Source organism: Pezoporus occidentalis, unplaced genomic scaffold (genome assembly GCF_034315485.1).
Source record: "Pezoporus occidentalis ecotype Australia unplaced genomic scaffold, CSIRO_AGI_Poc_V1 ctg53, whole genome shotgun sequence".
Classification (NCBI taxonomy): Eukaryota; Metazoa; Chordata; class Aves; order Psittaciformes; family Psittacidae; genus Pezoporus; species Pezoporus occidentalis.
The window spans coordinates 2,167,454-2,192,539 of record NW_026915866.1 but is presented as its reverse complement, the minus strand read 5'-3'; the positions used below and the strand labels follow the sequence as shown (position 1 = coordinate 2,192,539).

The 25,086-nt window shown below is 50.9% G+C and overlaps 2 protein-coding genes across 5 annotated transcripts; one reads left to right on the top strand and one right to left on the bottom strand.

Annotated features, from left to right (window-relative positions):
• Positions 1 to 1,066: 1,066 nt before the first annotated feature.
• SPMAP2L (sperm microtubule associated protein 2 like) lies at positions 1,067 to 11,910 on the top strand. Its single transcript, XM_062637567.1, has 8 exons — positions 1,067 to 1,200; positions 3,111 to 3,161; positions 4,178 to 4,300; positions 5,863 to 6,000; positions 6,315 to 6,435; positions 7,535 to 7,666; positions 7,967 to 8,142; positions 8,752 to 11,910. Exons 3-8 carry the CDS (start codon positions 4,200 to 4,202, stop codon positions 8,864 to 8,866), a joined length of 783 nt encoding a protein of 260 aa, XP_062493551.1. The 5' UTR covers positions 1,067 to 1,200; positions 3,111 to 3,161; positions 4,178 to 4,199; the 3' UTR covers positions 8,867 to 11,910.
• Positions 10,217 to 18,782, bottom strand: HOPX (HOP homeobox). 4 transcript variants are annotated; one of them, XM_062637568.1, is made up of 3 exons: positions 18,271 to 18,782; positions 13,440 to 13,615; positions 10,217 to 10,900 (listed from the first exon to the last, which is right to left on the bottom strand). In XM_062637568.1, the coding sequence occupies exons 2-3, from the start codon at positions 13,581 to 13,583 to the stop codon at positions 10,823 to 10,825; spliced, it is 222 nt and encodes a 73-aa protein (XP_062493552.1). In that variant the 5' UTR covers positions 13,584 to 13,615; positions 18,271 to 18,782; the 3' UTR covers positions 10,217 to 10,822. The 4 variants fall into 4 exon arrangements, with proteins under 4 accessions (XP_062493552.1, XP_062493554.1, XP_062493553.1 ...); XM_062637570.1 differs by lacking the exon at positions 18,271 to 18,782 and adding an exon at positions 13,856 to 13,970; XM_062637569.1 differs by lacking the exon at positions 18,271 to 18,782 and adding an exon at positions 13,835 to 13,950.
• Between the last annotated feature and the right edge of the window lie 6,304 nt (positions 18,783 to 25,086).

Sequence of the window (25,086 nt, the reverse complement as noted above, 5' to 3'; positions counted from 1 at the left end):
CAGTTTAGTCCCGGTTGTTCTCAAGCAAGCAGTCTTACGTGTGAAAAACGTTGATTTTTGAAAGTGATTTGTGTTACACAGCGGGAGAGGAAGGGTACCTGATGAGTGTCACTCTTCTATTGTCCTTGGAATTACACTCCAAGAATGCGATCCAGGAGCAAGTTCTGTAACGGGCCTGTTCTGCAGCTGCATTACTGTATGAATGTTGTGTAGTTTCATCCTTTGGAACAGATGCATAAAGCAGAAAACTTCACCCAAACCAGCGGTCCGGGCCTCATTTACCCGGGCAGGGCGTGAGGCTAGAGACCCTGGAGGCCAGCCTCCCGCAGGACGGACCCTCGCAGCCCTCTGCTGCCGACCGGGTTCCCGTTCCGGGGCCCGCCGGACGAAGGGCTCTCTCCTCAGGAGCGCTTCCCTCAGCAGCCGTTGCCGTGGCGACGGGAGCGCGCACCATGGCGCCGGCCGGGCCGCTCGCCGGTGTGTGGGGACGGGGCCGTGTGGGGTGGCGGGGGGTAGCCCCTCCCGGTCAGAGACCCTGTGAGCCGGCCCCTCAGCCAGCCGCGGCGGGGCTCGGGGGATGCCGCGGGGCGGCACGGCATGGCGGGAGGGAGGGCGGGAGCGGCGGGGCCCTGGCTCCACAGCGCCACCGGAGCGTCTGCTGGGCAGCGCCATGCCAGCCCGGCCGTTGCTGCCACCGCGCAGGTGGAGCCTCGAAACCGAGCCTGGCTTCCCCACCGCGTCTGTTGTTTTCCTGTCCCCGCTTTCAAAGCATGGCGGCTTGTTCTGTGCTGCTGCAGAGTCCCAGTTTAATACAGCCGCTGCCCACCGAGGCCCCCCAGGCTGAGGGCAGTGGTAAGGGGTGAGCTGGGGACAGCCTGCGGGTCAGCAGTACCTGTTGCTCATCCCAAGAGGAGGATGCTGATGAGGAGACGCGGTGCTCCCAGACTCCCCATCCGCTGGGTGAGGAACGCTTCGCGTGCAAATGCATTGCTGTGCAGCTGCCCGGGAAGGTACCAGGGAAAAGCCTTACAAATAGCTGTCAGGGAGTCTATCCTGAGAAGATGCAGAGACTGCACCCACCCTGCAATTGTTTAACATTGAAGAGCAGGCAGTCCAAGCTGCGGGTGTTACCAAGCTTTTAAATTCACCTCTTCTTGTCTTTGCAGTTCCTTGTTACCTGTCCGCATGCTCCCATGACAGGTAAGAACCCCTCAGACCTGACCTCCTGGCTGAGCATCCAGGCCAAGCCCTGTGTCTCTCGGGGAGGGCTGGGTCGGGGGTTTACACCAGGCAGCAAGTCAGTATCTCAGATGACACTGTGATAAACATGCAGAGGAAACGATGCCTGGGTTTGCTGTTCCGCCTGCTTCTCATGACCAACAACATCTGATGGGTCTGATGGCTGAGCAGTTAGTCCATGTGAGCTCAGGCATGGAGGGGAGGTGTTTCTATGCCTGCCTGCAGCAAAGCCTTTTTTTCCCTGCTGGAAAGCAGGAGCGGGACCAAAGAGCAAGGGCAGTCCCTTTATCAGCCAAGTTGCAGAACTGCTGCAGGTGCATCCTGTGCGAGGATGCCTGTGTGTCCAGAGCTTTTGCCATGATAAAAGAGTAGAAAATAATAGCTTTTTTTTTTTTGTAATTGGAAAACCCCAATATACTAGACAATTGCCAAATGAATTGAGAGACCTGGTCTGGATGTACGTGTGACTTGTTCCTTGGCTGGGTCATGATGCAAGCTTTGCACAGCAGTGTCATATGGGTCAGTAAGGCCATGTACACTTTGTGCTGGGCTTGGCTGTGCCTATGTGGTGGGTCTGTGCCATTGCTGGAGGAGAAACGAGGAGCCTGCCTGCAGGGATAGTGCTAGCTCTGCAATGTAGCTAGGCTGGGGGGAAATCTGTGTGGTAATCCTTCACCTCCTCGCACCTTTGGAAAAGACTCTGGGGAGCTGCTTAGGAATGGACAGCTGAAAATTGATTTTAGCTCCTGACATGAGGGCTGCTGTCCTGAGCATGTCCTGTCTTGAACCGGCGGCAGGGGGCCAAAGTCCTACAGGCAGTTTCCTCTGTGGGGTCCCTTGTTTGCAGTGCTGTGACCGTCTATTAAGCATGACAGGGAGATAAATCAGCAGGCATGTGATGCTCTAACAGCAGCCTGCCATTGCAAGGGTCTCTGTGGTTCTGAGGTCTCTGGCAAACGTTTGCTGGGGCTTGGCATCTCAGGAAGGGGTATCAGCCTCATCAGAGGAACCACAGATGAGTCCCCACAATGCAGACTGTTTTCTGTCAGCAAACACTTCTCTCTGTGTCCCCACTCCTCTCTAGCTCTATGCTGCCTTATTGCCAGATGGTACTAAGCAAGAGAAGCAATGCCTCAGGCTTTCACTTTCTGTGTTTTTTTCCATGATGAGGCACTTCCATAGCTGGCATTCAAGGCCAGGCTGGATGTAGTTCTGAGCAACCTAACCTAGTTGAACATGTCCCTGTTCATTGCAGGGGGGTTGGACTAGGTGACATTTGAAGGTCCCTTCCAACCCAGACTATATGATGACTATGATTTTGCTCGGGCACAGACCATGTATGTTCCTGAGTCTCTGTAGCATCTGAGACTCTTGTGCTAAACAGACTGAAATAAAACGATAAAAAAATATGGCTTCACCTGTGCTCCTAAAGCCCTGTGGGAAGTCTCCATGGTGACTTTGAGCAAACCACAGAAGTGTTTCTGTTCATCTGGTCTCCTGTAGGCTGAAGACATCATCCATCTCCTACCTGCTGGGGTTGTATGTTGTGTTTTTAACCAGAAAATACCTTCCCCCTCTCCCTGCAGTGTCCCACAGGGACTCTGCAATGAGGGCAGAATTGCAAATTTGTCTCTCTGCAATCTAAGAAATAGCACAAAAATCCACGGGTTGATGAGTTCACCAGATTAAATGGATGGAAAGCTACTAGGAGAGAGAGATCCCTTAAACGCACTCTTGCAAGAGATGGAGGAAAAGGCAGAGGAGTTCGAGAGCGTGTTATGTGGTTTTGAGTACAGCAGTAGCTTCTTTGTGCTTTGTTGGTTTAACTGTACGTTAAATGGCATGTTTGTCCTTTTCTGCAATTTTGACAGGATATGGGAACTTGCAGAACCCAAGAAAGCAGCTTGTGCAAATGACCTCAGGTAAGGAGGTAATGCAGCCCTGCTCAAGGGCTGGGGATGGATGGGACCTCAGCCAGTACAGACCCTTTGCTTTTGTCTTGCTACTGCTTCCCTCTCAAGAGCAGGAGTGGCTCCAAAAATCCAGGTGGAGATGTTCAGTGCATGAGGGGCTCTCTTTGACTTGCTCTTTCTTGCTTTCAATCAAAAAACTGGGCTTGATCCAGTCTTGCCTTTGCTGTCCTCTCTGAGTTGCTGCACTGAGATGTTGCAGGATAGGATGGCGTAGTGGTGCAAGGAGATTGGACCTCATTGGAGTCACAGGCTGCTGCATCCTGGAGAACACAGTCCAGCTTTAGAAGCAGAGCTGCTGTCAGCGTTATGTGGTCAAGCTATGGCTTGACAAGCCAGGGCAACAGTCTCTTCTCCACTGAGAAGATAATGTCTCTTCTCCACTGTCTGTATGGGTGTCACTGTGCTTGGAAAAGGTTCCACAAACCCATTGCCCAGCTGTTCCCTGTCCTGACTACCCTGGTACCCTCTCCCGTCATGGCCTCTCTCTCAATGGGGAATGAGCAACTCCAGATTTGCCCTGGGCACAGGAGAGTAAACACTAACGTGCTGCAAAACCTCACCCACTTTCCATGGCACACCCTGACCATAACATTATTATTATTTTTACTGCCATACTTGTGGTATAGCTAGGTGGTAACAGTGAGGCAAGAAAAATGCAATCATGAAACTCCCCCAGGGGTTTCAGAGATGTAATGAAATGACCCTTTCTGCACATCTACTGGTAGTTGTAAAACCAGACTCATCCCTTGAAGGCTTTTTTCTTTTTGAGTTGGTAACATTTCCTAACTCTGGACAGTGTGCCAGAGAAAGTGAGCGCTCAGGAAACAGCAGCAGCACTTTACAGGTGACGGTAGCCATAGGGACTGTATGTGTATTCCATCCCAGGCAGGGAAGGATAACCCCATCAAGCACAGTTCACACTTGGGCATGTTCCTAAAATTTCACACCCTTGCTGTTCTTGCTAGGCTTGTTTGGGGAAACCAAGAGATGATATGGACCACTTCACGGCGTGCTATGACAGCTAGACCATCCGCAAGGATACTGGAATTGGCCAAGCCCAAGCAAGATTTTGGCAAGAACCTGTACAGGTCAGTGATGTGATAGCACATCCTGGGGAAGGAGGCAGCTCAGAGGGTGCTGACTAAGCAAAGGGACTTAGTAGGTCCAGGGAAAGGGAGATGCCATCTCTTTTCCTGCCATTGCTGCCCCACAGCGATTTCCATGCCACTGACAACCACCAGGCTGTACTGGTGCTTGGAACAGGGGCCATCTGTAGCAGGGAAGAAAGCGCTATGGGAGTATAATCACCCTGAGTGCTTGACTTCCAAAATGAGGAGGAACTGAGGGGTGCTGAGTTTTGGTGCCCTTTTATTTCCTTGTACCTGCTTCCTGGCTGTGAAAAGGGCCTCTCCAACATGTGGTGGTTGCTCTGGGTTTGGATCAACTGCCGTAAGAGCCAGCCTTGATCTCAGTTTCCAAGCACTTGGGAACATATTCCTCTGCTGTAACAAAACCCCCAGTCAACAGCTCTGCTTTGGCATGGAAGCAGAGACATCATGTGCATGTATGCATGCTTTAATGGAAACGTCTGTATCACACCTGTGTGTACAGAGGGACTGTCTGTCCCTAGAGGGTTCCCTGTCTGTGCTGGGGCTGATGCAGCCCAGCCAGGCACCTGGGCACAATTAGTGATCCCCTGCATCCTCTTGGAACTTGGCCTAAATCTTGAGGCTAAAGGTTAGGAAGTGCTATGAACAGAGAAATCTTGTAGCATCTTGCTGGCTGGTAGAAATCGAGGTCTCTTGCCTTGAATTAAAACTCTGCTGTCACTACATGGTAAAAAAACTAGTCCATGTTTGGGTTATAGGAGTGAAGAACAATGTGAAAAATGTAAGCTTTGGTGGTGCTGGGTGATGCTGCATTACTTGAAGCAGCTGATCTGTATCTTCTGTAGCTTGGCTGGAGGGAATGAAGCTCTTTTGGAGACAAGATGGTGGTTGCTAGTCTGTAAGAAGTCTGAGCAAGAAGAATGCGTATTAAACTGTGTTGTACTCCTGGCTTTCCTCTACCTGGAGTGATGTCAAGGCATGTGTGTCTGTATTATTCTCTCCTCTGCCACTGTCATCAGTTCAAGGGCCTTCATCCTCCTGAGATCTTCTGCCTCTGACTAATGGTGTCTACCTGACAGCCCTTCCTGCCTTTTTGCTCACCTCTTCTCTGGGGATGACAGGCATCTTCAATGGTTGTGGCTGAAGGAAAGCTGGATGAGCATGCACTAGGCAAGTGTGGGGAGATCCCAAGATGAAAGGAGCTGCAATGGCTATTAACCCATTGCAACAAAGTGGTTTCTAAATTGTCAGACCTGAACAAGAGATGCTGCTGGGTTTGTGTTGTGGAGTAATGGGCTGGGGAAAGGCCTAGACTTTGAAAGCAATGCACTGAGGATGCTTAAAAGACGACTCTGCATATGCAAACAGCATTTACCAGGAAATCTCAAGTGTAAACGCCCGTTTGTTCATGGCTTTACCATGTGCACTGGTGCCATCTTTTGTACATGTAACAGGCATGGTTGTTTAACCAAACTTAGGATGCCATCTACCAGAACCAAGTTCTCTGTCAGTTTACTAACTTTTCTGTGCTGTTCCTTCAGGCCCCTCTGCTTGTATGGCCGTGGACGGGAATCAACAATCTGGGAGCATCCCTCACCAGTGGATTTTCGCTTCCCTTCTGATCGGCTGATGAAGTTGGCTGAACCTAAACAATACCAGGCTGCTTACCTGCTGCAAAGGTGAGAGGACAGAAAGACTGTAGGGTTCTATAGGAAGGCCCTTGGGTCTTACAGCATTAGTCCAGCCTTAAAGTAACAAATACAGGAACAGAGGATGGGTATAACAGAGGGCAAAATGCAGAGCAGGGACTCTGCTGACATTAGGACATCTGGTCTTTGTCGTAGTATGTGTGGGTTCTGCACTGGAAATAGCCACAAGACAAAGCTTCCTTCTAGTGCAGCAAATGTGAGACTTAAACATCCCTGCTGCTGCCTGGTTTAACCAGTGTGGGGAAATATCCATGAGTGGTGGTGCTGTGACTCTCTGCTTCTAGACCTCGCACGTCCCCTGAATGGCCTGTGTCACCGGCGGCACTGAGCTGTAAGGCCTCCCCACGGATTGTGGAGCTTGCCCAGCCGAAGGTTCTACACCCAGAGTTCCTGCCGGCCAAAAAGGTGAGGAGCTGGTTGAGTGAGATTGGATGGGACAGTGATGCAGAAAACTGTCCTGAGTTTTTAAACCCTGTATCCTGCCCCTGGATGTGCCCAGCATGTGCTATGCCGGGGAGAAACTGTGGTTCTGCTGGGGTTTGTGATGCTGAGAGAAATTGCCTTTTTGGAATGAGATGCTGTCTTTGAAAATCTCACTGCTGAGGGACAGAGAACAGCCAGGCTGGAGCAGCCTAGAATAGTAGGAGAGCCAAGGAAGGCATCTGGGCTGCATATCCCCTGATAAAGCAGCCTGGGAAAGTGGAGAAACCTGATGGGAACGGCCTGTTCAGCTCCTAGGGAATACTGTTCTGTTTTCAGTTGAGCAGTTGTGCTGTGTATATAGGGTGCATGAGCCTGCAAACAATATATAGATTTTAACAGTGTTTTACCAGATTAGCCTGATTTAGAGACATATTTCTGAACTTGCTCATTTTAGGCGAGTCATTGCTTTGGCAGGGGTGAAAGGGCAATCTCAGATTACACTCATTCCATGGCAAAGGCTAAATTTTCTGGATGAAGTCTCTGGGCTGGGACATAAGGGGGGCTCTGCTGGAGCAGGACTTGGCATCAGTAACCCTGTGAAAAATAGGGAAGATGTCCCATGCTGGAGCAGTAATCACTTTTGCTGTAGGAATGCAGTTAACTGCACCAGCATTTTTACCCTGAAATCTGAGTGTTTCTCCTTAGGAGGGGAAATTATTTGATTCAGCCAGGAAGACAAATATGAAAAACATCACTCTGGAAGAAATCTCTCTGCGCTCTCACCTGGCTGCAGAGGCTCTGGTTACAGACATTCCTCTCCTGCCTATGAGTGGGTGACAGCTGGGGAAAAAAGTAATACTGGATAAGATGTACAAATCCCAATAGTGCCAAAATTACCTTCCAGTTCAGGTGAAAGAAAACTAATGCATGTTGAGAAAGTGAGAGTGCGTCTTCTTGTAACCATGTCTGCAGAGGAAGAGTGCTGGGTGCTTATCCCTTTGGAGAAGGGAGTGTGTCCCTCTGAGCTGCTGTGGACAAGCTGTGTGTCTGCACATCCCTCCCCCATTCTGAACCCATGCAGGTGCCAACACAGGTTACAAATGCTGCAGCCTTGGCCAGAGCATCCTCACGGATACAGCAGCTGGCAGAGCCCTGGGTCAAGAAGGTGACCTGCTGCTATGAGTACGGCCCTTTTGAATCTGCCATTCGCCCGGTAAGGCAGCATCACCTGGGGCTGTGCATGGCAGGGATGCTGGGCAGAGGGGAGAGTACAGGGGCTCAGTCACTGGGGCTCTCTTCATGGCAGCCCTGGATGTGCTGCTGTCCGTGACGCTGATGTAGCTGCTTCTGGGGCTGGAGAGCAGGACTTGTCCTCCGTCCAGAGCATGGACAGGATCATGTTCCACCTGTGTGTGGTCAGTAGCTGTGAACCTGGGTACACTGAGTTGCAGGCTGGTCACCATCGAATGCCAGAAACATATCTGTAGGGACCTTCCTCCCCATTCTTCCACAGGTTTCCAAGTTTGCTCAGGAGGCAGTTGCTAGCCCTCGAATCCTGGAGCTGGCTATGGCAAAAAGATTGCATCCTGATTATATGCCTATGCGGGATGCTGCATGGTCAGTGACAAAGGCTGCAAAGCAGGCAGTGGCTACACCAAGGCTTGTGGAACTGGCCCAGCCTTGCAAAAGGTAGGTGCTGCTTCCCTCCTATGCAGAAATGATCAGCTGTCAGCCCATTTCATGCAGGCCATGGTACCTTGTTGATTTGGATTTATGGAGTGTGATTAAGCCACTGCTTTTTCACTTCCAAAATGTATGGGTTTTGTATGGCTGGGTGTGTTACTGCTACATGGGCTGTGGTTTAAACAGCATTTTTGAGGTGGAAGAAGAATCAAAAGAGGGGAAATAGGAGCTTTCTAATTCCAGTAGGAGCTATTGGCTGGGACTTTGTAATTATTAGCCGCAATTACAAAAAGCAACCAGCTGACACATGGCGCAGTGTAGCAAATTCATGCTGCCCAGCATGATACAGCTGGCCTCAGCCTGGACTGCAGGAAGTGTTGGGTATGGTGTTTCACAGAGAGGGAGGGAATGCCTGGTGGTAGTGGCTGTGGCAGCTGCAGTGAGAGATGGGGCATCCGCTCTCACTAGCGTCCTGGTGACAGCAGCCGAGGCATGACTGCTTTTGTCCGCCCAGGACGGGGCAGGGAGCAGGTGGAGGTGTGTCAACTGGCAGCCAGCTTTGACAGCTGGCTCTGCTCCAGTTGGAATTGACCGTCTCTGTCCTTACTCCCCCAGGCTTCCTATGAACTTGACTCAATTCAACCCAAATGCCTTTGCCGTGAAGGAGTCTGCTAAGAAGGCAATTTGTTCTGCTCGGATCAAGGAACTGGCTTGTCCGATTAAGCGCTGAGCTCCCTCAGAAGCACAGCCCTCTGCTCGTGCCAGGTGTCCCTATTGGAACATCACTCTGTTCAGGCTGTGCTGTGACTGGAAAACCTACTTGAACACAGCAGCACCCACCAAGAACACTTCTTACAAGCTGCCACTTTTACTGAGCTAATCTGGGGAGTTAAATAAAACAGTCATTCCATAAGCACAAAAATAGTGACCAGGGGAAAAAAGCAGGATTTGACCTAATGTGGGAAGCCTTTCTCCCTAGGATGAATTATGTCTGGATTTTATATCTCTTCTTATTTTTTAGCTCTAATAGTTAAAGAAGTGATGAAACAACTGCTGGGGGAAGCCAGCACAGTAACTGTTTTTTCACATCATAAGTAAGTGTGGCAAACCACAGCCAACGGCACGCAGCACGTTGATGCAGTGCAACTCCTGACCTTGGGGTTTTTAAAACTTTTGCTAAAGTTTAGAGATCTCAGTGACACTCAAAGTTTTGTGGTTGTGACAGAAATGGAAACACAAAAGGCTGCAAAATTCCAGATCCAGGGCTGGATTTGATAAGGCATGCAGCTTTAGTACAGACTTCGGAAATGCTGGGGTGGAATGTACCTTGAGTTGGCTTGAGTTTGGGGCCCCTTCTCTCAAATGCCTGGAGAATGGTCAGAGAATGGGCAAGCAGCCTTTTGCTTTGCATGCATCTTTGGTACAAGTTACACAGGTGGGTTATATGTCTGTGGTTCAGATACTTGGTTGTGTAACCCTAGGCAGAATAATGGAGGGACAAAAGTTATAAAACAAAGCATGTGGCGGTTTCACTGGCAGTGTATCTTGATCTTCCCTGTGTTAAGCCGATTCTCCTTCCAAAGGAATAGAGGCAGGTCACCACAAACCACAAGAGGATTATTCAGAGGATCCAGTAATTGATTCAATAATCCACTAAGCAGAGGATTTTTGAACCCTTTTGAACAAGGTAAGGTCACTGAGCAACTGTGCTGGTTATTTTTTATCCCATGCATTGTCCTGTACCAGGTCAATGTACCAGAGTTTGGGTTCTCTGCAAAAGCCTGAGTGCAACTGCATCCCTTAAGCTTTAAAATGGCCAGATGGAGGGTGAAGTCTGATGCCCCCACCCATGGGGGAATCCCAGTGCTACCAGCCTCTGCCACCTCAGGGATGAGGCTGTGTGGGCTGCCATGGGTGGACCCATGGAGGTTGCCCATGTCGGTGTGCTATCCCTGTGGCAAGAGGGATACCCCACAATGCCCACTGAGGCTGTCTTTGGAGAAATGTTGCTCTCCCAGAGGAAGAAGTCTGTCTCCTGCCATCGGGGCAAGGAGCACAAGCAGGGACGTAACACAGCTCCTCTCATCAAAAAACTCTGTTTTTTTTATTAATGCATTGGAAAAAAAACACCCCAAAAACCAAAACGCCAATTCTTTCCCTTTGATGACCTTTAACAGCAGTGTGAGAAATACATTCAAGAGAGGCTTGCCTTGGTCTGATGACTGTGTAGGTACTCAGTTTGCTGATATCCAGAGCTGACTCAGCATCTTGAGCTAACTAAGATCATCTGAGCAACACATCTGTTTTCCAGGTGCCCCCCTCTCTGGATGGTGTGCATATTAAAGCTAGAATGTATACTTTGCCTTTGGGGAGCATAAGCAAAATAAATCTTTCCCTCCCCTTCTATGTTTGAACCTTTCATGGCAGCTTTTCTGTAAGCCTGGCACAAGGGCATTATTAATGGGTGGGAATCACTAGATAGGTTATGCAGCCATCGGAAGCTGTATACACACACATATATATAATACTTTTTCCTGGTTATGTACACTTTAAATAAAACTTATGTTAAATAGCAGGGTATTACTTTGTATCTCAAAACCTATTGCAACAGAAGAACTCCAAGGAAACCCACTCTGAAGAGCTTCACCATCATTATCTGCAGCCTTGGGGGTTGGAGCAGCGTCCTCTAGTCCCTGACAGATCCGCTTTGTGAGGGCAGCCCTTCAGACTTCCTCCACTCTGCCAGGCGCTGCTTGAACCATTTCTGGAGGAAAGAAAAGAGAAAGAGATTGAGTGCACTGGGCTGAGTGAACCTCTGAATAACCTTGCTAAAGGTGCAGATGTGGTCAGTACATGGGACCAGGTGAGGGAAACTCATGGTTCTGCTATCTGAAGCAAGGTGCTGCACTGTTTCTAGGCAGTACAGGCATCAAGAGAGCTGCTTCTGACTGAATGAATGGTCTTGTTACTGGTGTGTTCACTGCTTTCAAACTCATTTCTCTTGCTCACTTCAGACCTTGACAGCATGGGTAAGTTCTTGTTTTATTTCTGTGAGTCCAAGTTTTTCTTGCAAACAGAGTAAGAAATTGGCTAAGGAGCTGCTGGATGGCATCTGCTTAAACAGCTGGAGCAATGAAACAATCACTGCAGGTCCAAAACAGACAGGAATCACAAGCTGACCTGCATCAGAAAGGATGACAGGGACAATGCAGTGGCTCTCAGCAAATTTAAGATCGAATAAATTTAAAAAATGGGTTACAGTGATCTTAGTCTTCAAGCAATGTGCATGGCTATCTTACCGTGCAGTAGCTTAGCATCCCTAGGCCAACTCCCAGAGCTGCTGATGCCACTTGAACACAGCTGCAATTTTGAATGTTAGCTAAAATGCAGCTGGATAAAGCCACGCTACCTGCGTAAGAAGAGAGAGATAACTCATGTCCCGGAAGCACAGCTCAGCCTTTTGTTTGGGAATGCGCCTGTGATTTGCTTTGTTGCTGTTCACTCTGTTGCTATATTTGTTCATGGCTATTTCTGAAGCTATTGTGGTTCGTAATGACACAACCACGATGCTCTCTACAAAGTGGCTCTTGCACCAGCACTGCCTTGGACTGCATCCAGTCAGATGATTGCTTGCCTCGCCTCTTCCCAAAAATTTCACTTCCTGCCCTCAACCATCATCTCCCGTTGACTCACCACCTCTTTGCATCTCATTTTTACTGATTTTTTTATTAAAATGGCTGCTATATCTAGCCAATAAAGCACTCCAGATGACAACAGTGATAATTCTCTGTGTTATATGCAATACAAGCACTTCACAGCTCACCATCCCAGTCTTGATCCTGTCATTAATATGTCCTTCATCTTCAGATCCCTAGGAGCACCCTGGATTTGTGGAAAAAGATGGCTATCAGGGAAGATTTTTAAGACTTCTCTGGATGTGTCCTGGGCATATCTGGCCTATGTTTACAACTTGCTTTAAGAAAAAGAGAAAGGGAGCAGTGCCATTTCTAAGGAGGAAAAGGTATTTCAAGGGTGCGGCCTCAAATAAGCAGTGGTACCTGTCTGTCATTAAAGCACAGTAAAGGAGGGGTCTCCTTTTCCACTCCAGCCAAGGGCTATCATGGGTAATGGATGTTGTACCAGCATCCTTCCCTGGGACAGGCTAAGTACTGGCATTGCCTGCTCAGCTCTCATATCCCTTTGTCTTTGCCCAGATAGAGCCAGGCTTGGCAGCTCTCTGCTGCTAGCTTTTCAGTGAGTTGAATTTCCTTTCTATACCCATCAATGCTGCTATGGGTCTAGTAGCTTATAAAATACCTGCATTTAAACTGGCTGCACTGCAACCTGAAGGAATTGTGTAGGAGCCATTTGTTTCTGAAGCCCAGGATAGCCTGCAGGTAGTCAAATGGAGCACAGAACTCATTGTAAGTCTGAGGCAGTGGCAGCCTGTCCCTGTGAAGGGACATTTGGAAGCCTCTGTGTCTCCTCAAAAGGTTGACAGACTTGCCTGACATGCAGGCTTGGGAACACTAAAGTGGCAAACTGCAGTGAGGGGGAGTGTGCACAGCCTGAGCATGTCCCTCAGCACATCCTGCAGCAGTTTTATCTGTCTGTTGTAAAATAACTATTTTCTTCAGACAGCAAAGCCAGCAGCGGTTTGGGTACCCAAGACTATTAGAAATAGGTTGAAAGGAAAGGACAGCACATGTGGCTTGTATATTCAGGGGTTCACAGCCAGCCAGTGACCCTCAGGGTGTGCCCTTGTTCTGGCTGTGGGAATTGCTAGCCTGGTATCCAAGCCCAGGATAGGGATGGTGCTCCTGGGTGTGTGAGGGGAGCACAGATCCCAGTGGGATGCCATGGCTGGGAATGAAGGGGCTGTGATTACAGGGGAAGGGGCTTTGGGGATGCAGGGGCAGGAACATGTGGGGTGCAGGGAGAGGTGGCGGTACAGTAGAGTTCTGTGGGTGCAGTGTGGGGTTAGGGGTGCACTGGAGGTTGCAGAGATGCAGAGAAGACTTGTGGGGATGGTGTGGGGTGCAGTAAGGAGTATGCAGGGTGCAGAATGGTGCAGGGAGTGAAATAGGGTGCATATGGGGCACAGAGGAGTGCAGGAGAGTTGGGAAGCATGAGAGGTGCAGGAAGTGCAGGAAGAATCATGTAGGTGAATAGAAGGGTGCAGGGAGTATGACAGAGAGCTGGAGATAGGACAAGCAGGAGATGTGGGGGAAGTCTGTGGGATACAGAGGCATGCAGGGGGGGCAGAGCTGGGGCCAAAGTAGGGGCAAAGGGCACGCACTCACCAGGGTCTGCTCCTCGGAGAGCCCAGTCTCGGCCGCAATGAGGCACAGCGTGGTGGGGTCAGGGTGTTTGTTCACCTTGCAGAAGTTGTACTCCAGGATCTCCAGCTGCTCCTCAGTGGGAGTCACTGGCTTCTCTGTGGCCATCTCCTCCTTGGGTAGGGCTATGGGGCCAGGCGCTGCGGAGAGGGGCCAGTGTCATTGCCCAGGGTGACACCAAGCTCATTTGCTGAGCCCCAGGTTTGCCATCCCTATCCCCACTATCTCCCTGCTTGCCATGGCAGGGCACAGCTCCCTTCCCAAAGGCATGCCAGGGAGCTCAGCCAGGAGCTCCAGGCCCCCAGCACGTCCTGGGACACACACACAATTTCCCCACCATGGTGACCACACACCACCACTGCCCAGCTGAGCTGTCTCACCATCCTTAGCTGGTGGGGAACTGCAGCCCGTCCTCTGCTCAGCGCTCCCCTCTTGCTGTATTTATAGCCAGTGTGACTCCCGTGGGGACGATTCCTGTTTACGACCGTATTTAGGCCTGGGCGTCGCTTGGGAGTGATGTCACAGCAGCGGGCTTGTTGAAGGGGTTAATTTAAAGACATTAATTGAAAAAAGCACTACTTATGCTCTGGGTGAGGGGACAGTGCCTGGCATCCAGCCTAGATTCTCTCTATTCTTTTTTCCCTTCTTCCCAGTGACCAGGCAAGTTTGTGCAAGGGAATCATAAACCAGAGGATCTTTGGGAGTGTGGGTCTGGACCCAGCAATCACCCCATTTTCCCTCCTCAGCAGTGTCCTGGTCCTCATCCCACCAGCATGGCCAGACCACACAAAGCTGGTGATGAGTAGGTGAGCTGCTTTGGTTTTACTAATATTTAATGTTATCTATGTTAATATTTAGTGTTATCTATTTATCTATCTATGTAATGTTTGCTAATATTTAATGGTATTTAAGGCATGGGCATAGACAGTGATGTTGTTCTTGAGCACCAAGGAACTGTTTGTATGGTTTTGGTGTGTAAGTGAAGGGTCAGTCCTTGGAGGATGGTATCTCATTCACATCTGTTGCCCAGGCACTCAAGCAAGGAGCCCACATTCTCCCTCCAAGTAACATTTGTCCCACTTGTGCTTTGCCCATATCTCTGGCAGACTTGGCACAAAAGCGCAAGCAAAACAAGATGGTATGCCTTGGGTAAATCCCACACCTCTCTTCTGCAGGGCTCCAAGTTTGCCTCTGCATGGCAGGGGGTCGAGCCTGCCAGTGCGGTCAAGTACACCGTGAGGCGTTGTCCCCACAAAGCATGCAGAAGTCCCTGGTGCTGAATCATTTTGGTGTTTCCGAAACCAAGCTGTGGGGTGTTGGCGGGTAGAAGCTGGATGCAAAAATGTGGCCTTTCTTGATCTGCTGTCCTGCTACCCGAGTTGCCTGGCATGTCTCTATGAGGCTGTGCTGTGCCTCTCCTATGCTGCCAAGGTGGTTCTTGGCCACCTTGGAACTCCTCTGGGCTCTTTGCTGCAGACCTGCCTTGTCTCCACCTTGCAGTCCAGCTTCCCCTTCCCTTTGGTTCTGGGGTGGAACTCAGGCACCTCCAGCATGCTGCACCCTACTGTGTGGCTTTAAACCCAACTGCTTTTCTGGTTGACAGATAACTGACCTTTGCCCACTCAGTACCCTGGGGTGTAGCGAATACCCCAGGGCTCTCACTTGCTGACAGCACTGCTGCTGCTGGGGCTCAGCTCCAAAACTGCCTTGCAGCTTCAGAGAGCCAGCTCTGCTATTCGTGAGAGGCTGGAGAGCTCCTCTTCTTTCAGCTTTACCTCAAAAAGCAAAGGTCCCACTGAGCCTTGTCTGCAGGAGGTGCTTTGAGTAATGTACTTTGTCTAATAAAAGGATCCTTTGGCATTTGAGTAGGGGCTTATAAATAGACCAGGGCTGGTTGTGAAACAGCCCTGTCTGTTTGAGTCACTTGGTAAATACCAATTGTAACACAGTGGTTATGAAAGGTCAGAACACCTCTGAGTAGGATGGAGCAGGCTGGTAGAGGGCATCATCTGCCACACCGGGATGGACTGGGGAAAGACCACCTTTAACCCCAGGGGCTGCAAACTGAGCTGGCCTTGTCAGCAGAGTGTTGCAGCACAGGTATGTGGCAGCAGCTGCCTGAGTTTTCCTGGGGTCAACTCAATTCAGAGACATCTGTATCAGAAGAGGCACAACAACAAAGTCCATTCCTTTGTGTGTGTGAGCTGGTGGGGGCCAGGTGAATGCTGCTCACCTGCCTTGGGCATTTGGAGACCTCTGGAAAAGACACAGGGGCAGAAAGAGATCCCCTGGACTTGAGGTGCTGCTCTCAGCACTGTGGCTGCCAGACTCCCCATGAGGCGAAAGTGCAGATGAGGCCAAGCTCAGGCCACAGTTCTTTCCTCTCCTCCTTGATCAACACCCCACTGAGCCATTTGCCCTTCTCCTAGAAAGCCCAGTCACCACAGGGCTCCTCATCACCTTTGGCTCATGGGACACCAGCAGCAACAAGTCCTGGCAGTTCATAAAGCATCACTTGCAGACTGCTGCATTAACGTACATTAATGTGTGTGCATTGATTTGCATAGGGAATGTGTGCTTCAGCTTTCATGTTTCATCTACACAGCTGTTTATTTCTGATAATCTCCAGGTTCCTGAGGCACTTCCCCGTAGGACACAGTATCTTCTACCTGCTGGCAGCTCAGGATGCCCCAGCACATAGGATGTGATACTTGACAGTTTTTCCTTGTCTCCACTCTGCTCCTGCTCCCACCTCTCAAGGCTGTGAGATGGCTTTCAGGAAAAGTTCAAAAGCCTGGGTGTCCCTGGAGCTCCACATCACTCCATGAGGTCCTGGAGATCTTCAGGAGCCATGTGACACTATGCAGCATGTGGCACCCAGCACTTGGAAGCTCTTGGGTGCTAAAAACTGTGAGTAAATGACAGGACCTGAGGGCACTATGAGTTCCTAAATGTCCTGACTGCCTGTACCTTGACCACTACTCACCTACCTCCTATTTAAATGGAGCCCTGCTTAAGCCCAGGCCTGGGACCTGGCCTTCAGGCTACACAGGACCTCTTCCCTGTACAGGAGAGGTGATTTTCTTGCTTACGCTTCTTTAGGCCTGGCAGAAGTAGAGAGAATCATAGCTGCTCTGCTCAGCTGCTGGAAAGGACCACCGCTCACTGCCTTTTTTCTGCTCAAACTTTTGCAGGCATGGTGAAACAAAAAAAAGGCTTTTCCAGTGCAAGTTATCTAAACCATCTGTTCAGCTTTCAGAAAGGGTGGGGAGCTGTGGTCATCATTTACCCCTGTGAGCAGTTCCATGCCTACTGCTGCCACCCCTGGGTGGCACAAGGATGAGAGTTTGGTAGCAGAGAGCTACTCACCCTGGCGGAAATGACAGTGCCAGATGCACTATCACTGTGAAACCACAGCACTGGTGACACTTGCTCTGTCCTACACATCAAGCTAAAAAGCCTCGAGGAATTCACACTTGGGTCTGTCTGTCTTGGTTTTAGGTGGAGCAGTGTGAAAGCAGCCACTAGCTGCAGCATGCAAGGGGTTCATTGGTTGCTTGGCTCCAGCAAGCATTGCTGTGCACAACTTAGTGCTCTTAGTGTGGCTGATGTGGTGTTTAAATGCACCTCCAGGGCCATTTTGAAGGGAGCACACAAAAGGCAATGGCTGATAGGAATGAGTTACAGCAAGAGAAAATCTTAGTAGATATTGGGAAACAAGTCTTGTATGTCAGGACCAATGTGGGAATAGGGATCAGAGAGGTGGGGGCACCTCTGTTCTTGGTGATCCCTAACACTCAGCTGGACAAGGCCCTGAGTGACCTGACCCAGAGGTGAGGTAGGAGCAGTGGTGTGGAGAGAGACCTCCCTCTGCCCATGTCCCTGCTCCCCAGAGATACCCTGGGGTTACTAGCAGGGCTCCTAGCTCTGGCCTGGGATGGGAGAGGACACCCCACTGTCTCCCAGCAAGCCTGCCCAGCGCTGCTAGTGCAGTCAGCATTTATTCTCCTGGCAGAAAGCAGACACTTTTCCAGAAAAGACATGATCTCTGTTTGCTCAGCTTTGCTTTTTGAACAGCAGACACAATAGCTAGCTGGCTGTGCAGCTGTCTAAGGATTTACTGCACCGAAGACCCTGGAAAACAATCTGAGCAGCTCCTGCCCAGATGGTGGGTTTCTTGACCCTTTCCCTACTGCTCTCTCCGCTGTCAGGGCTGGGATGCGACTGGAGGCATCATCTGCTCCTGGTTTTTGCTTGCAGCTATTTCCTGACACTGGCAGGAAATCAAAATAGCAGTTCTCAATGCAAACGAGCCCTCCCTTGCTCTGCTGCAGAGCTGTGTCCTGTCCCTCGTTTTGCTCGGGCTCCTGCTGTGGGGTGGCTGTGGATAACATCAGCCGGCATGGTGCACAGGATAAGGTGGGACGGAGGCTTTAAAAATAAAACAGACCCTGCCATAAATAAGGAAAAACCACCTGTCATGCATCCTGTAAACTACCCGTTCAGCCTCTTAGAAGATAATATCCAACAGGAACAAAGCAAACAAGAGCACAGCAGCTGCTGAAGCAGAGGCAAGTCCCCATAGCACCTACACCCTGGGGTCTCCGCCTGCCTGCATTCCTCTCTCCCTTCCCCAGTCATGAAGCTTTACCACCACCACCGCCCCGCTGGATGCTGCTCCAACCTCCCCAGCATCCCTAGGATCAGGTCAGCTCCTCCCTGCATCACCCCCCCCCCCCCAACATCCACACCTGTGAATCCACCCCAGCTCCCCCAGCTCAAAGCCTGTGCTTACCTGGAGCTGTCAGGGACCAGAAGTGAGTAAAACAAGAACCCTGCAGGTCCTTGGGGTGACTGCTTAAGTATCTGCGAGTGTGTGTGACAGGCGGGGACCTGAAAAACCTGCCGCAAATCACAGGAGCTCCCGGGTTCCACAGTCACTCTCTGGGCTGGTAATTCAGGTTTGGCATCCACTCTCCTTGGCAGGGCTCAACGCATGGTTGTACGTGCTGCGGGGCTCCGCGGACGGGTGGCACAGGGAGCCGTCGGGGCTCGTCCCACTACGCTCTGGGCTGGTGGACGCTGTCCTGCCGGCCCCGGGTGAGAGCAGCTGTGGGGCTGTTTCCTGCAGGGGTACAGGAAGGGTGAAGGCAGGGTGCGGCGGAAACTGTGCTCAGCCCTTCATCTGCATGACAACAGAGCCTGCGTGCCCCTCTGGGGGCCCTCTGCCCCACTGCTGCCCCCTTGGCAGGGCTGCCACCAGCCCCCCTGCTGTGGGGAGCCCTGATGAAGCCCGGCGGCAGTCACTGCTGTGCAGGGCTGGTTTCTCACCTCACTTCAACCCCCCCTTGTCCAGGTTTAACTCTCCTGACCCTGCTGTCACTTTAGTCAGCGCTATGGTCCTGTGAGGCTGGGTGAAGGGAGCAGGACCGGGTCCTGGATCCAACCTGCTGCTGCATCCTAAGTGCCTTCAGATACACAGGGCAGGAGATGGGGAGGAGGGCAGGGCATCCTCTTCTGCCAAAGTCCTATACTTTCCTCAATTTAAGTGGCCGGGAGCCTGCAGTTTCCAGTGGGGTGGGCTGGAAGCGTTATATAGCAGCTTAAAAGGAGGAATTTTGTGGGGTGGGGTGCAGTGGGGAGGAGCTGATTTTCTCTCAGCTCACAGATAGCTGGAAGGGGATGTTGGAAAAATCAGAGGGGCTGCAGAAAGGGTTCATGAGAAACTGAGTATGGATTGCAGTGTCTGAGATTATCTGACAAAGACAAACTGGATGTAAAGAGCTGTAAAGCTGGCTGGAGCCAGGGGCAGGGAGCCCAGTCCCTGGGGAGAAGTGGCTGGACTAACCCAAGCAAGAAACCTACCATATGTTTAGCAATGAGCCAAAGCTGTCCTCAAGATTTAGTGGTTTTGTAATGTGGTGTGGGGGAAACATGGGCCTAGCCAAGGGTATTGTGAAGAGACCTGCACCAAAGGGCAAGCAGACCTGTGCCAATTTTCCTTGGAGGATGACGCTGATCAAGCGAGAGTGCTTTTTTTTTTCACAGGGATAAGCCTCACTGCATGATAAACCAAGTGATGCTGCTCAGCGGCTGCCAGAGGAGGTTTTCAGGAGAAGACTTGATCCTGCATGCCTTGGGCAGGCACCTGGCCAAAGGGATATGTCCTGTTTATCACAGGTGCTTAGCGACTGAAGCATGGGTAACAATGGGTGCGGGCAAGCAAGTTGGAAGACGTGTCTGATGGGATGGCTCCAGTAGCAGTGGCTGGAGGGATCAGGGTGCATGCAATGGGGCTGGAGCAGGACACAGCCCTGTCCAACCAGTGCTGGAGGTCCAGGCAGAGGCCCTGCACTATGTGCTTAGTGGGGCTCTGGTGAGTACTGCTACTTGCCTGCCCCATGCCTGTGCTCTGCTCTGGCACCTGCTCTTGGCCACCCTTGGAGACAGGATAGATGGGGAGATATTCTGGTGCAGAAACATTTTCTTGTGTTTGTATGCTGTCTACTATTTTCTCCCATGCGCGTGCCCCAAGTACTGCATGATGTGAGTAACCTGGCCCGCAGGAACAGGATCGGCTCCTCTCTTCCCTTGTTTATTACTGTCAACAGGGAGAAGGTCTTTAATGTGGAAAAAACCCTTTCCCTTAGCCTGTGAACCCAGTCCGGACTTGCACTGAGAGCGCTGGCAGCGACGTGTTTCAGGTTGAGACACGCCACTGAAATGGCTTCAGAAGTGCTGGGAGCCCTGCAGTGACAGTGCGAAAGTCACGTTGTGAATCTGCCCGTGTCTGGCTGGCAAATGCTAATGCTTTCCTGACCCTGAAATCTTTAATCCCATTTCTCTTCCTGGGAGAGGGTCATAGTACTGCTGGAGTTATGTTTCCCCTGGCCCCAGATCATGTCCCTTTGTCCAAGGAGGTAGACTAAATAGAAATAAAATGCAGGGTGTATCCAGGCCCATCCCAGAGTTTTCTTCTTGACAGGGGAAGAAATTCAGCTGCTGTGATGTCCATATGACAATTTTCCATGACACTCTGGCATTGTGTTCAGCATCCCACTCCTCCGCACCCCTCTCACAGAGGCTGGAACATCATCCAGTGCTTGCACTGTGGCAACATGTTGGCTGCAGTCACTTTGTTGGGGGCACTGGACACATAGCTCATGGCTATCCTGGCCAAGTGTTGTCTTTTTAATGCTGCATGGAGACAGGATGGGAAAGAAACAAAGAGGAGAGGTGGGAAGCAGCTTGTCAATCCATCATGAGACAATGGGATATAGTTCAGGTTTTCTGGCTCATTCATACTGCTTTCTTTGCACACATGTGTCTCTCCTCAATTTTGCCATGTTTTCCTTCCTGCAAATGAGTCTTAGTACCAGCACCTCTGGTCTGAGCATTAAGCAGACATTTTTTCTTTTTCTAAGTATGTGAGTTTAAAAACGTGTGCTTTCCAGAGACATCCACCCCCGGCAAATGTTAGAGCAAAACCTTCCCTTCTTCCCCAGAACGCACCAGTGCAAAGGAAAACCACAAAAGCCATCTTCTGTTTTGTTTTCTAGAGGGTTTTTCCTGATGTGCTTGGGTTTTCTGGCTACTAACCCCAAAAATGTGGCTGGAAACGAGGCTTTACAGAAATTTTTGGCTTCCATTCAGTTAGAGGAGAGTATCCTAACCAGCCAGTACTGACTCAGAGTCCAACTCTTGCAACTAATTAGATGAGATTTCTACTTGCAAAACTCACTTGCCCCAGAATAGTGTAAGAGATCAGCTGCTCCACAGGGTACAGCAAAGAACTGCCTTTTCAAATACTCCAAAACACAAGAACCTTACTGAATCATTGGTCTTTTGATCAGGATTTCCTTGGGAGAGCAGTAACACTAGCTGCAGCCCAAGAGCCAGCAGCACACAGCTCTGGCTCACACCATACCCTGGGCAGGGGGAAGAGGAGGACGTCGGCACAGGCAGCTCCTTGCTGCCAGCTCCTTGCTGGGGCAGGGCTGCCTGCTGCCCACTGGGGTTCAGCAACTGCCTTGGCTGCACTCTGCTTCATGCATTCTCCTTTTGTTCTAGTGGGCAGGGTTCAGCCTGTCTCTCCTCAGCATCACAACTGATCTGGGATAGACAGATAGGAATCAGATGTGACTTCCAGTAAGATTCCTGCTTTCCTTTATCCATGGGATACGGCTGTGTGGATGGAAACTGCAATGTTTTATTGTTCCTCCAGTTGTTCCAAAACTTCTCAGAGAACAGTGTCATCTCATCGGTATTTCCATATACAATCCCTGCCCGGGGTACAGTCTTCCTCCCTCCTCTCCCTCTTACTAACCAGATTGTTTTGAAGTGAGTAAACCAGGCGATGATACATGCAGTTCCCTGCCAGGAGGCTTTTCAGCAGTGCTGCCATTGCTTGTAGGCAGAGCATGCCCTAGCATGCAGAGAGAGCCAGCACGGCATCACACGTCTGAGCTGCCCACCGGGCACAGCACAGGAGTTGTACTGGGCTCCTGCACTGGTGAGAGGCAGGGAGGAGGCTAGAGGAGACAGGTGAATCTGCTCTCTGCTCCTGGAGTATCACAGGGATGGGAAGAGGAGTGAGTGCCCCTCCAGAGATTTGGGTGGCCATGCGTTTTCTAGCGAGTAAGTCAGGGAACCAGGAGTCTGTAGAGCATCTGTCCTGGCCTGACCCTCTAGGCTGAAGCTGCCTGCTTTTTGAAGTCCTGACTCAAAACCTCATACACGGGTCAATGTAAGGACTTTATCCCTCCTGGGAGCAGGGATGAGCTCTGTCAAACCCCTTTCATTTCACTAACATGGATAGCCCTCCTGGCTGCAGCATGTTGTCCCAAAGCCCTACCCTAGGGAGAATGGGTGGCATCAGTGGGGTGCAGAACAGCCTGTATCTGTGCCATTCCTCAACCTTCTCCACGAGGGACAAGGACCATGCTGTCCCCTGTGCTGTCCCAGGCTGGGCAGCCCATGGGTGCTGCTCACTGTGAGGGGCAGGGAGGTGCCTGGTCCCTGTGCCTGCCCTGCAGCAGCGGTGGCATACAGCTGGCAGTGGTCCCTGTGGTTTCTGTCTGACCAGTTTGGGCGGGTGGCACAGGGCCATGGTGGGTGCCTGGTGAGGCCTTTGGGGCCTCCATGAGGCCGCTGTGGCACTGGCAGGTGACCAAGGTGGCTTGCAGAGTGACTGAACAGGGAAGGGATGTAGTGGAGACTGTCCCTCTGCTCTGGCTGCCTGGTGTCGGGGAACTGCCCCAGGGTCCCTGTGCAATTAAAGTGTTTTCCATTTTAGAAGCCTGGGTTTTGCTGCTCTTGGAAAGTTGACAATGACAAAGGTGCTGCAGCTACCTGGGTACTAGCTGCCAGCAGTCTTCTCTGTGTGGCTGGTTATGGGGACAGCTGGGTGAGCACCATAGGGACGCACATGTTTGGCTTCCTTGTTGTTCTGGCAGCTCCCCTTGCTCCAGCTTTTGGGGCTGTAGCACTGTGCTGTCAGAGGGCCGATTGTGTCCAGCATGTCTGGCAGACAGGATCCAGGCTGGAGAAGGATGTTCCTTGCAGACTCTCCCAGGGATGCAGTGACAAGGCTGGTGGATGGGGGTGCTTTCCAGGGAGGAGCAGTGGCAGCAGGGTGCTGTGCTGCACAGGCAAGCAGCTGGAGAGTGCTCAACCCATGGCAGAGCCCAGCGGGCTCAAACAAGCACAAACTCCCCAACAGACCTGACCTAAAGAAGCTGTACCTGTGCCACTGCTTAAGGAAGTCCCACTCCTGTCTGTGGCGTGTGGTTTTGCTCCTGGTCCTGCTGCAGGGAAGTGGTTTGGGGGACACAAGTGGCTGGTGGTGCCAGTTCCCACCAGCAGTGAGGTAAGGTCTGGGGGGCTCACTGCCAAACTGAGGCTGTTTGGACCAGAAGGAGAGCTTCTGGTACTGGCGTGGGATTGCCTTCATGTTCTGAGTGCCTGCCTGCCTGCCTCTTGGCTGGCTGGTGCTACACACAGCCTGTGCCTGCCTTCCCTAGGTAGGCTTTCCTGCCTTCTTTAAAGACTATTTCTTGGCTCAGACCTAGTCTTGGCCAGTGAGATCTTTTCCAGAGAGGGCTTGGTGTAGGGCTGTGTCTCCCGTTTCTTAAGCGTATGGCCTGGACACAGGGAACCCTCCTCAGGGGGGTGGACTGAGAGAGCCCACTGGAGAGCTGTGTACCCACCATTGTGCTGCTCCTGATGTCCAGCTCTGGCCTGTCTGCATGGAAGGGAGCACTGGGGGGTTTTAGCAAGACACCAATTCTAGCCTCTGCTGCCCATAGACATGCTTCGCCGGCTTGTGAGACTAAGCTGGTTTTAAGCCAGGGAAAGGTAGTCTTGAGTTTTACTAACTTGATTTCTCTCAACTTGATTTCTCTCCCACCTTCTATCCCCTTACTGGGTTGTGGCACTGCAAAATCTGCCAAAAGTCAAGGGAAAAGCTTGCACCAGCCACGGTGGCAGGATTTGTCCAAGGCATCTTACTGCTATGCTATTGCTGTGAATTAAGTTTAATTAGCTGGATTCCTTTACCTGATTTCTTTTGACTGGGTGGTTTTGTTTAGCATGAGTAGTCACTTAGCATGGGTAGCTGCAGTTGCTGGAGCCTAAGGCCACAAGTGGAGAAAGATGAACTTAATTTACAACCTGTGCTTAGTTATGTAAATGAAAGCCTTGAGACCAATGCAAATTGGAAGATAAAGGAATTAGCAAGGAGAAACAACTGGAGTGATAAGAAATTTCCAGCCACCTCCAGGCAACAAAAGAACCTAATGATGGATGAGGAGACCCCAGACCAAAATTCACCATTGGACCAAGAGGCACATGCAAGGCACCTGAGCAGTGTGTGATGGTTGAGTGCATAGCATGTAAGGGTATAAACCCCAGAATTTGTTTTGTTTTGGATGTTTCCCTGAAGGCAGCAGCTCAAGCTGCATCTATTCCAATATTGGATTGTGCTTTCCTTAGCTTGTCACTCCATGCTGTATCCCTTGGTGCCACGGAAGGAGGTCCCTGCAGGTTGTATACCTCACCCTGGTGCAGAGGTTTGGAGCTTGGCCACACTCATCCTGATGTTTATAGCAATGTATTTCTGGATCCTCCTCAGACTCAAAAAGTAATTGCACATATAGAGAGCAACCCTGCATGCCTGAGGAAGAGTTGTGCCACTCTTCCCAGGCACATTATTCCTTGGGATGACCAGGGTCCTCCCAGGGGAACTTATGCAATTGAGCACTGTTGCTATTCTCCTGATAGGCAGCCCTGGTGCCTGTAGCTCCCCATTTGCAGGGATGACTGCAGGAGCTCCCAGGGCACAGAGTGAAGCCCAAAGGTTCATGCTCTATTCTTACCAGTCTGCTGGAGGCCTGGATGAACTCACTGAAGATGTGCATCCCCATATTCCATGCTGAACAACCCTGGACATTGGAGCTGAACTCTTCACCTGCCAGGGGGAGATTGCAGTCATTGTCCCTCCTGTTTGAAAGCCAAAGGGAAGCTGGAGAGATGACAAGGACACAGAAGAACCCTTCATACTGGGGTCACTGCTGTGCTTTATACCCAGGCCATAAATGGACACAGTAGAGCT

Excerpts from the sequence above, each read along its gene's own strand:
- SPMAP2L (XM_062637567.1), top strand. The coding sequence starts at position 4,200 with ATGATATGGACCACTTCACGGCGTGCTATGACAGCTAGACCATCCGCA. Across the intron at positions 4,301-5,862 it reads TTTGGCAAGAACCTGTACAG|GCCCCTCTGCTTGTATGGCC; the intron begins GTCAGTGATGTG and ends CTGTTCCTTCAG. Across the intron at positions 6,001-6,314 it reads GCTGCTTACCTGCTGCAAAG|ACCTCGCACGTCCCCTGAAT; the intron begins GTGAGAGGACAG and ends CTCTGCTTCTAG.
- HOPX (XM_062637568.1), bottom strand. The coding sequence starts at position 13,583 with ATGGCCACAGAGAAGCCAGTGACTCCCACTGAGGAGCAGCTGGAGATC. Across the intron at positions 10,901-13,439 it reads TCTCCGAGGAGCAGACCCTG|AAATGGTTCAAGCAGCGCCT; the intron begins GTGAGTGCGTGC and ends TCTTTCCTCCAG.